This window comes from Aegilops tauschii, chromosome 5 (genome assembly GCF_002575655.3).
Source record: "Aegilops tauschii subsp. strangulata cultivar AL8/78 chromosome 5, Aet v6.0, whole genome shotgun sequence".
Lineage (NCBI taxonomy): Eukaryota > Viridiplantae > Streptophyta > Magnoliopsida > Poales > Poaceae > Aegilops > Aegilops tauschii.
In genome coordinates, this window is record NC_053039.3 from 107,029,763 (window position 1) to 107,041,739 (window position 11,977).

The following is an 11,977-nucleotide window of genomic DNA, read 5'->3' on the forward strand; positions in this document are numbered from 1 at the left end:
AATGAGTCCCATGGTATTCCTTACAATTATTTCTTCCATACTACCTCCATTTCACATGCACATACCTAGCTTAGGAGGCGCAAAATTGAGGTATAACTTGATTCAGGCGAATCATACTAGCTTTGATTGGATAAAATTAGTATCTTATTCTGTCCAACAGGATCAAGCATATATAGTTTAGTTTCATCATCAAATATGGCATAGCCTTGTAATTTAGTTATGCAATTGGAGATCATTCCAAACAGAACACATCAACCTAGCCCCCAGTGACTATCAAAGGTAAACAAGCAATTGGCCTCTCCCAGCAGCAACAAGTTTTTTTCTCGAATACGCACGAGTGTGCGTATCATATATTAAAGAGCAGCAACAAGTTAAGAACAAGCAGTCTTAATCAATAACCACCAGTGTATTGCATTTTTCATGCCTAAACATGGAAGCATACAAACAAGTTAATTCCTCCAATCCATATACATTAGCAACACTCATAACGACATTGTATGATCATATCAATACGAAAGGGGGGGAAACGGGAATTGATCGGCCCGCAATTGAATTCGAAGAAGATGGTGCAAAGATACAAAGCTATGGATTTCCATACCAAGTTCCTCATATAATTAAACATAGTATTGTTAAGTAACTTAACACAGTACATTTCAATATATCATATCACCCTCCTTGCATGCAGCTACTACACCGATCTAACAAGTAGGCAGGAACACACACCATTTAACTAATTATAACCCAAGATTAAAATATGAAGAAAAAGCATGTTAAAACCAACAACACCATCCTAATTGAAGAACGCGCGTGAGACCATACCACATAACCCTAAATTAAAACTAAATAAGGCGGGGAGACCTAATTCATCAGTGGCATCCACGTACGTTCATGCATGCATAACCCAATGCATCCCCTATGCTCACAACTCTCATCCCCCGACGATCACATCACATTCCCCGACGAGTTAGAGCTGAACCCGGACAAGAACTCCGTCGGCCACCCGCCACCGCCACCGCTTCCGGGCCAGTACTGCTCGTGCGCTCCGACAAAGCCGCCTCCAGTGCCGCCGGCGCCCGCGCCGTGCTCCTCCATCTTGATCGACGCCAGCTGCGCGAGCAGCCCCGACGCGACGCCTCTCGGGAACCCGTCGGCCAGCTGTGAGCCGATGTCGCCGTCGGCGAAGTGGTACCCGTGCAGCCCTTGCTGCAGGAACTGCGGCGGCAGGAACGGCAGGTTGTGGTGCTGGTGGTGGCTGTGGCTGTGGTACCCCTCCAGCGACGCCTCCAATGCGGCTGCAGCGGGGAGGCCGCCTAGGTGGTGCGGCAGTGCCTGCATGCTGGCGATGACGTCGGCCGCGGTCGCCGCGGCGGCGCTCGTGGTGGTCGAGGTAGAGGTGGTGGAGGACGACGACGTGGCGGCCGCGACGGCACCGCCGCCGCCCTGGCCCTGGCCCTGGCGCGACGACTTCTTGCTGGAGCGCTTGGTGTTGCGGCGGCAGCCGCCGCCGACGGGGACGTTGCGCAGCGCGCCGCCCCGCGTCCAGTAGCGGCGGCACGCCTTGCAGAAGTGGCGCGGCTGCGAGAGCGAGTAGTTGTTGAAGTAGCAGAACTTGGTGTTGGCCGAGTCGCAGCGCGGGCACCGGAGCGTGCCGGGCTCCGGCAGCGGCACGCGGGCCATCCGGGCGCGCTCGGTCATCGACACTGACGGCCGCGGCGGCTGCTCACCCGGGTTACCCTGCTGTCCCGACACAACCAGCTGCAGCGAGGCCGAGGACGATCCGGCCACCGCCGGCGCGCTTGCCGCAGTGTTGCCGGGCACGTCCGGCAGCGGCGCCAGCTGGCCGGTCGACGCAGGGATCAGCTGGTGGTGCTGGTGCTCGCTGCCGCCACCTCCTCCCATGAAACACTGAAGAGGCTGCTGCTGCTGCATCTGCGCGAATTAGAGGCCGGATACATTATTTATGACCGAATAAACTTTAAAGCATGGTATATTCAAGAACATGCTTAGAAGGATGCTATCGCGATCTTAAAAGCAAGTCCACAAAGTGTGATCAAATAAGAAAACTTCAAATCAATCAACAAGCACGGATCACGGAGAAAAATAACCAGCCAGTGAAACGATCCGATTGTGCTGGTGTGTGTCGGTATGTTGAAAGAAATTGTTGAAGAAGAGAGAGAGGGTCAGCTAGTTAATTACCTGGGTCCAACTTGGAGGGTCGAGGAAGATCGGGAAGGAGGAGAAAACCATGGTGAGATGTGATGAGGAGTTCTCCTCTCTACTTTGTGGGAGTTTCAAGCTGAGAAGACAAGTGAAAGTAGAAGAGAGGAGGGGCAAAACCAAACCATGCCTTTTCCTCCCCTTGCAAGTGCTCTCCCTTTATAATTTATGTGGCATTTCTTAGCAGCTAAGGGAGAATGAGCCAGTACCCGGCAACTCTGCAAACCAGACAGAGATCTAAAGAGAGAGCGACACTGAGCTCAGCGATAGCTAGTGCGGATGGATGTCATGGGTCATGAGAGGGAGGGGCAACTAAAGGTGATTGGCCAAACCCTAACAGTACGTAGGAGCGAGCTAGCTTAGTGCGAGAGGAGAAACGCCATGCTAAGGAAACATCCAGCGCAGCAATGGAGAGGGAGGTGAGGAGATGATGTGTGCTGTGTGAGATGGATGAGTGAATTGAAGGCCCCTCCTCATGCTTGCGCCCTGTATTTATACACCCCGGGAGGCAAAAAAAAGAAGAAGAGCTGATCAAAGCTGCCGGCCGGTCTTCTTGGCCTGGCTGCTGGCCTAGTGTTTGTTAGCTAGGGGTGGGCCCCACATGTATTCCGAGCTGCTGGTAGCATCAGATTCGCCTGTGGGTGTGTACGGATGTTTGTACTGTGCACATGGGTATATGTATATGTGTATGTGTTGGTGGTGAGACGGGACAGGTTTGGTTTTTTTTTTAAGGGACAGGTTTGGTTTGACGTGACCATGGTGTGCCGCTTTAATCATGGTTTGGATTACTTAATTTGGAGTGCAGAACTGCAGATGAGATGCGTAATGTAAGCACTCTAGAGAATCAAGAGGGTGTATCACAAATTCACAATACACAAGCACATCCACTTGGGGCCTCTTCGATTCACGTGGTTACAGGAAGTTGATATGTACTCCTAAATCCTGTAGGGATATAAAATCACACTAAAGAATTAGCATCACCGAGTGTTTGATACACCACCAAAAACAAAGGAGATAAAGCAAGAGGTTTGGTAGATTGCAAGAGGGACTTAGAGGAAAAAAATCCCAAGACTACCTTTCAAATCAAAGTATATACATTGGAAAATTTTCTAAGGATTCAAATCCTCCAAATGTCCTATGGAATTCCTTTGAAAGAAAAAAGCCCTTGAACTGTGATGGAGTTGGCTATTGAACTTGAAGAGCCAATTGATGAACCCGTTTGTGAATACATGGCACTTGAATAAACCACAAAGTTTAATTTTCTATCTTCTTTGCGAGGATTTTCTTTTAGCTTTGATAAAAAAATATGAAAGTTTACTGAGATTCGTAAGATAGAAAATATTACTACCAAATTTGCATAAATAATGTTTTCCTATGCTATGTAATTTTAATTAACATATACAAAGACTGGTAGTGAACTCCCGATCTCGTGAAAACAGGAACTGCCTCCTGGGTCGCACCTGACGACTCCGGAGGCCCCCCACGGTCACCTCCTCTCGGCCTCCTCTTGCCAGATCTTCCTCGCCGCCGTCGTTGGCGATCCCCATGGTCGGCCGCCGTCGGCGGCGGGCTCTCCTCCGCCCAGCCATAGCCTTCCTCTCTCCCATGTGTGTCTCCTTGATCTTGACTAGCGGCTGCTACATGCCATGCCATCCATCGCCATGTCCGGCTCCTCCCTGGCCACCGGAGGCTGTGCGCCAGGGGATCCGGCATGCCGGGGCGTGGTGCAGCCACACCGTGGTCTACTACGTCACGACATGATGCATGGCTACGGCCCCATGCCGGACCAGATCTGATCTGGGCGGTGGCGGCCGTCTCCTTCGCGTACGAGATGGGGCGGCAGTTGCATGGGGCTTGCTAAACCGGTTTGGTAGTTGGTGATGGCCCTGGACGATGCCTAGTTCTGTTGTGGCCATTGCCTTGGATGGCGGTGGGTGTAGTGTGGCAGGATGGTGGCAAACACAAGGTGTACAGCAGTGGTGGATCGGCGCAAGTGAGGCACATAGATGCTCGATTTGCACATGATGACGGCGGACATGACGTGCGTGGCAGCGTCGCACATGGAGATGAACCGTGGATGATCAGACCTAAGAGGTTTCTCTGCAAGTTCTGTCCAATTGTATACTAGGCTTCGTGTCCTCAACCGTTGTCGGCTTGACTTCCGTGAAGACATGACTGTCGGTAGGCCTATGTGGGCTCTTGATGGCACCAACGGATTTTTTTTCTGCAAATTGTGTCCAACCACTGTTGAAGACTTGGGGCTGCCGGATGGCCTCTCATGGGTTCTTGGCGGCGTTAGTTACCATGTTCATGCTAGCGTTTGTTCTCCGGTCTGCTTCCCGTATATGTGGTATGCCCGGATGCGTTTGTCCACGTCAGGGTTGTGAGCATATATATGGTTGTTGAGGAGTGACAATATGACTTGCAGCAATAACTTCTTCATTGAAAAGGGGCGACAATATAGTGTGGCATAGGTTTGGTGGTGCTCTTAAGCACATGGATTCAAGTTTGATAACCGACAAGTATAGGGGATCGCAACAGTTTTCAAGGGTAGAGTATTGAACCCAAATTTATTGATTCGACACAAGGGGAGCCAAAGAGTATTCACGAGTATTAGCAGTTGAGTTGTCAATTTAACCACACCTGAAAGACTTAATATCTGGAGCAAAGTATTTAGTAGCAAAGTAGTATGGAAGTAACGGTAACGGTGGCAAAAGTAATAGTAGCATTTTCTAGTGATTGTAACAGCAATAGCAAGGAAAGTAACTTAGCAAAGATCAATATGTGAAAATCTTGTAGGAATTGGATCGGCAATGATAATTGTGTTGGATAATATTCATCATGTAGCAGTTATAACCTAGGGTGACACAGAAATAGCTCCAATTCACCAATATAATGTAGGCGTGTATTCCGTATATAGTCATACGTGCTTATGGAAAAGAACTTGCATGACATTTTTTGTCCTACCCTCCCGTGGTAGCGGGGTCCTAATGGAAACTAAGGGATATTAAGGTCTCCTTTTAATGGAGAACCGGACCAAAGCATTAGCACTTAGTGAATACATGAACTCCTCAAACTACGGTAATCACCGGAAAGAATCCCAATTATTGTCACCTTGGGGTATGCGGATCATAACTCGTAATAGGTGTCTACAACTTGCAAGATAGGATCAAGAACTCCCATATATTCATGAAAACATAATAGGTTCAGATCTGAAATCATGGCACTCGGGCCCTAGTGGCAAGCATTAAGCATAGCAAAGTCATAGCAACATCAATCTCGGAACATAGTGGATACTAGGGATCAAACCCTAACAAAACTAACTTGATTGCATGATAAATCTCATCCAACCCATCAACGTCCAGCAGGCCTACGATGGAATTACTCACTCCCAGCGGTGAGCATCATCAAATTGGTGATGGAGGAAGGTTGATGATGATGATGGCGACGAATCCCCCTCTCTGAAGCCCCGAACGGACTCCAGATTAGCCATCCCGATGAAGAACAGGCGGCGGCTCTGTATTATAAAACAAGATGAATCCTTCTCTCTAATTTTTTTCTCCCCGAATAGGTAGTTATAGAGTTGGAGTTAGGGTCAGAGGAGGTCCAGGGGGCCCACAAGCCTGCAGGGCGCGCCCCCAGGGCTTGTGGCCTCTGGGTGGCCCCCTCAGGTTACTTCTTGCGCCAGTATTTTTTATATATTCCACAAAAACTCTCCGTAAATTTTCAGGTCAATCCGAGAACTTTGATTTCTGCACAAAAATAACATTGTGGCAATTCTGCTGAAAACAACGTCAGTCCGGGTTACTTCCATTCAAATCATGCAAGTTAGAGTCCAAAACATGGGCAAAAGAGTTTGGAAAGGTAGATACGATGGAGACGTATCAACTCCCCCAAGCTTAACCCATTGCTTTGAAGTAAATATGCCCTAGAGGCAATAATAAAGTTGTTATTTATATTTCCTTATATCATGATAAATGTTTATTATTCATGCTAGAATTGTATTAACCAGAAACTTAGTACATGTGTGGATACATACACAAACAGAGTGTCCCTAGTATGCCTCTACTTGACTAGCTCGTTAATCAAAGATGGTTAAGTTTCCTAGCCATAGACATGTGTTGTCATTTGATGAACGGGATCACATCATTAGAGAATGATGTGATGGACAAGACCCATCCGTTAGCTTATCATAATGATCGTTTAGTTTTTCTGCTATTGCTTTCTTCATGACTTATACATGTTCCTCGGACTATGAGATTATGCAACTCCCGAATACCGGAGGAACACCTTGTGTGCTATCAAACGTCACAACGTAACTGGGTGATTATAAAGATGCTCTACAGGTGTCTCCGATGGTGTTTATTGAGTTGGCATAGATCGAGATTAGGATTTGTCACTCCGTGTATCGGAGAGGTATCTCTAGGCCCTCTCGGTAATGCACATCACTATAAGCCTTGCAAGCAATGTGACTAATGAGTTAGTTGTGTGATGATGCATTATGGAACGAGTAAAGAGACTTGCCAGTAACGAGATTGAACTAGGTATGATGATACCGACGATCGAATCTCGGGCAAGTAACATACCGATGACAAAGGGGAACAACGTATGTTGTTATGCGGTTTGACCGATAAAGATCTTCGTAGAATATGTGGGAGACAATATGAGCATCTAGGTTCCGCTATTGGTTATTGACCGGAGAGGTGTCTCGGTCATGTCTACAAAGTTCTCGAACCCATAGGGTCCGCACGCTTAACGTTCGATGACGATTTGAGTTATGAGTTTCGTGTTTTGATGAACCGAAGTTTGTTCGGAGTCCCGGATGAGATCATGGACATAACGAGGAGTCTTGAAATGGTCGAGACATAAAGATTCAAATATTGGAAGGCTACATTCGGACACCAGAATGGTTCGGTCATTTCGGATAAGTTTCGGAGTACCGGGGGTTACCGGAACCCCCCCCCCCCCCCCGAGGTTAATGGGCCACCATGGGCCATAGTGGAGAAGAGAGAGGGCCGGTCAGGAGGTGGGGCACCCCCCTCCCCTTGTCCATTCCGAATTGGACAAGGGGAGAGGGCGGCGCTGCCCTCCTTCCTTCTCTCCTCTTCCTCCTTCCCTTCTTCTCCTATTTGGAATAGGAAAGGGGGGGCCGAATCCTACTTGGACCGGGAGTCCAAGTAGGGCTCCCCCCATGGCGCCCCCCCCCCCTTGGGCCGGCCACCTCTCCTCCCCCCTTTTTATACGTGGGAGGGGGGCACCCAAAGACACACCAAGTCTTCTCTTAGCCGTGTGCGGTGCCCGCCTCCACAGTTACACACCTCGGTCATATCGTCGTAGTGCTTAGGCGAAGCCCTGCGCCGGTAACTTCATCAACACCGTCTCCACGTCGTCGTGCTGACGGAACTCTCCCTCGACCTCAACTGGACCAAGAGTTCGAGGGACGTCACCGAGCTGAACGTGTGCAGATCGCGGAGGTGCCGTACGTTCGGTACTTGGATCGGTTGGATCGCGAAGACGTTCGACTACATCAAACGCGTTACTAAATGCTTCCGCTTTCAGTCTACGAGGGTACGTGGACACACTCTTCCCCACTCATTGCTATGAATCTCCTAGATGGATCTTGCGTGGTCGTAGGTAAAAATTTTGAAATACTGTGTTCCCCAATAGTGGCATCCGAGTCAGGTCTATGCATAGATGTTATATGCACGAATAGAACACAATGAGTTGTGGGAGATAATAGTCATACTGCTTACCAGCAACGTCTTACTTTGATTTGGCAGTATTGTTGGATGAAGCGGCCCAGACTGACATTAGATGACCGCGTCCATGAGACTGGTTCTACCGACGTGCTTCGCACACAGGTGGCTAGCGGGTGTCTGTTTCTCTAGCTTTAGTTGAATCGAGTTTGACTACGCCCGGTCCTTGTTGAAGGTTAAAACAGCACACTGGACGAAAAATCGTTGTGGTTTTGATGCGTAGGTAAGAACGGTTCTTGCTAGAAGCCCATAGCAGCCACGTAAAACTTGCAACAACAAAGTAGAGGACGTCTAACTTGTTTTTACAGGGCTTGTTGTGATGTGATATGGTCAAGATGTGATGATATATAAATTGTTGTATGAAATGATCATGTTTTGTAGTAGTTATCGGCAACTGGCAGGAGCCATATGGTTATCGCTTTATTGTATGAAATGCAATCGCCATGTAATTGCTTTACTTTATCACTAAGCGGTAGCAATAGTCATAGAAGCAATAGTTGGCGAGACGACAACGATGCTACGATGGAGATGAAGGTGTCAAGCCGGTGACGATGGTGATCATGACGGTGCTCTGGAGATGGAGATCAAAGGCACAACATGATCATGGCCATATCATATCACTTATAATGATTGCATGTGATGTTTATCCTTTGTAACATCCCAAATTTTCAATTTGGAATGTTATACATAGATCATCATTTGCATATCATGTTTTATTGCATTTTGACAAATCCTCGATAAATCCTAAGCAACTCAAGGACCCTCGGAGAGAGTTGGGGATTTCCTCGAATTTTTAAATTTGATTTTTCAAACGAGGATTTTAGTTTTAATTATTTTTCTCTCCGGAAAAATGTTTCATTTTAAATAAACGAGAGGAGAAAATATGACTTCTCCAAAACAATTGAAATACTGGAGGAAAAATGTTAAAATCATTATTTGAAATTTATTTGGATTTTTATTTGCAATTTTTATTGCATTAAAAATATGCATGTTTTCAAAATATTTATTTTTGATTTTAAAAATGTTCACCCTATTCTAACTTTTCTAACAAGACGGGGAAAATTTATTTCATATTTTTCCGATTTTTATTTATTTTTCTACGCAATATTTTCCGCGGAACTTTTTTTTTTAAAACGCGCTCGCGCCGACTGGGCCAAAGGCCCAGCCGACGGCCCGCCCGCGGCCTCTCCTCCTCCCGCACAGGACCGCGCCGCCCGAGCCCGGCCGCCGCACGCCACCGCCGGCCGACCCCTTCCCCAAGCCGCCACCCCCCTCCTTATATACCCCCCCTCTCTTCTCTCCGCACCCCGTCGCCGCCGCCGACATCGCCGCCGCCCGCCCGCACCTTGCCCCCCCCCCCCGAGCCCGCACCCCGCCGCCGTGCCCCGCCACCGGAGCCCCGTCGAGGTACTGCCGCCGGCTGTCTTCGTTGTTGACCGGTTTTCTGTAAAAAAAAAAAAACCTTTTGTTTTAAAAAAAACCCTAGATCGTTTTTTTTTCGGTTTTCTTATTTCGCGAGCGTTCACCGAACCGTTCGTTTTAACGAACGCGTTCGTCGGTTTTCCTCTGTTAACGAACGTCCGTTATTTAACCGTTCGTCCGTTTTTCTTTTTCGTCGGATTTTCTCGTTATTTTCTCAGATTCGATTTCTGATCGAATCTTCGATTCTGTTTAACTTCTCACTCGTTTATCGGAATCAGGCGATTCAAGCGCCTAGAGTTTCGTCTCGAAATTCTCTTTCCGTTTAACCTACTCAAACAAGTTTTTGCTACAGTAAAATTTGACCTAGATCCAGATTAGCAAACGAAGTTTCTTTCTTTCGCCGTTTGACTTCCGTTGCTTCTTTCGAGTTGATTCTTTTTGCAAACCGGAGTTCCTAAGTTGAACTTTCTGGTTGGATCTTTCATTCGAGTTTTACCTGTGCATTAGCTGAGTACTGATTGTATGCTTGTTTGTTTGCGATAGAGTACCCGGAGTGTGCCGCTTGTTACTTCGACTCGTTAGGTTTTGCGGATCATCAGCAAGGCAAGTAACACTTTGATCATACCCCGTTCATACCCAGTTTTATTGCATTAGATCTATTTCCTCAAACACATTGCATGATTAGGATCTAATCAACTTAAGGTGGCAACTAAAACTCACATCTGGGTGGATTGAGGCACCTAGAGAACCCAGTGTTGTCTGTATGTATAAGGTCCGCCACCCAGGCTCAAAGGGATCATAAGATTATTCATGCTAGAAACTTCCGTGTGCAGTCGCAAGCTATTATGGGCTCTAGCATAGCTGAGTAGGTTACAGGATCTCTTGAAGAGGTGGACTAGCAGATGTAGGGGAAAGTAGGTGTACCGGTCCATCCAGAGTAGAGAGTGATTGTTTCTGAAAGACTGTGTCTCGGTCATCCGTTTCTCAAACATCATGCAGTGCGAGAATCAAGCGGAGGCGATCGAGTCTTGTGGGGAAAAGTGCACAAACCTCTGCAGAGTGTACAAACTGATCATGATTAGCCGTGTCCCCGGTTATGGACAACTTGAGTATCTAGTATCTGGATTATCATTTGAATCTCATCACCGTGATACTTTTAATTAATTTTGTTGGGTTAATGATGTTACTTAATTGGGATTGAGTTGGAGGTACCTTCTCAATGTTTCAACCACCATGATAGTTAAATAAAATTTATTCCTTTGCAGTAGGATAAAATTGGCTTTTCGCAAAACTGTAACCATAGAGCCTTTCCACCAGCCATATATGCATATAGTATAGCATTATTTTGTTCATTGCTCTCTATGTGTTACTTTGCCAGCATATTCTATGTGCTGACCCGTTTCCGGGCTGCAACGTTTCATGTTGCAGACTTTTTAGACGACGAGTAAGGTGCCTTAGGTCGTGGTCTTATACTCAGTGATGCCGCTGGAGTTGATGGACTCACTTATCTTCCAAGTCTTCCGCTGTTATCATTGTTAGATGGCCTTAAGCCATGTTTATACTTATTCTCTTCGGAGATATTCGATGTAATAAGTGTGTGATTGCTACTCTATTATAAATCCTCCGTTTGTACTGTGCGTGTCAGCATTACTGATCCAGGGATGACACTGGTGCACAGCAGCACAGACCATTTGAGGTCTGGTCGCTACAAAGTTGGTATCAGAGCACACGCTGACTATAGGACACGACCACTAAGCTTAAGCCCTAGAAAACTTCTCTCTTCTCATTTCTGACCCCTCTCCACTTTCTACTCTTTTAGGAATGGCGAATGCAAGGAGCAAGTTCATGCAACCAGATGAAGACACGCCGTTTGGACTACATTTGAAGGAAGTCACCAAGTACTTGAACATAGGAATACCAAGCATCACCGGAACCTTCAACGCCACATTACCTGAAGAGGAGAGCTGGAAGATTCAAGTTATCATTCCCGGAAGGATGTTTAGTGCCATGAGATTGGTTTTCGAAGCACCAACTTGGAGTTTAGGGAAGAGCATGGCCGCACATATCGCCATGGGACGCATTGGAGAAGTCTATCACCAGGAGCTTAAGGATACAATTTATCAAATTTGTGGACGTCGAGACGCGCAATGGGAGATGATCAAGACCAAGAAGGATGGATCAATTGCAGCTTTCATCCAGGAGCAGAACCAACATATTCGACGCCAGGAGAATCAGATGTGCACGGACAAGGAAGAACTGAAGAAGGCATTCACAAAGATCAAGGAGCTCCAAGAAGAACTCAAGGCTACACGCGAAGATTACTTGGAGGAAATCAACGCACTAGTAGGGAAGATTGACGACCTGGAGAATAAGATTGGAGCATTCGTGGGAAATCCAGTGCCAAAAGCAGAAGTCGACGAATGCACTTGTCCGGATAACTACATCATCATCGACGACACCGACTCGGAACCAAGTGAAGACGAATGGATTGATGAAGCTGGAGCAGACATCATGGAGTCTTCAACGGATCAGAATTTTTAGTAGACCACCAAATCAGTAGTAGTTTTTCCCCCATTTAGTAG

General features: G+C 47.1%; 1 protein-coding gene across 1 annotated transcript; it reads right to left on the reverse strand.

Moving 5' to 3' along the window:
- Positions 1-589: 589 nt before the first annotated feature.
- On the reverse strand, positions 590-2,520 carry LOC109756072 (uncharacterized). Its single transcript, XM_020314937.4, has 2 exons — positions 2,197-2,520; positions 590-1,929 (listed from the first exon to the last, which is right to left on the reverse strand). Exons 1-2 carry the CDS (start codon positions 2,245-2,247, stop codon positions 943-945), a joined length of 1,038 nt encoding a protein of 345 aa, XP_020170526.1. The 5' UTR covers positions 2,248-2,520; the 3' UTR covers positions 590-942.
- Positions 2,521-11,977: the final 9,457 nt, after the last annotated feature.

Coding starts and splice junctions, on each gene's coding strand:
- LOC109756072 (XM_020314937.4), bottom strand. CDS start 2,247: ATGGTTTTCTCCTCCTTCCCGATCTTCCTCGACCCTCCAAGTTGGACC. Junction 1,930..2,196: donor ACCCTCCAAGTTGGACCCAG/GTAATTAACTAG, acceptor TAATTCGCGCAG/ATGCAGCAGCAGCAGCCTCT.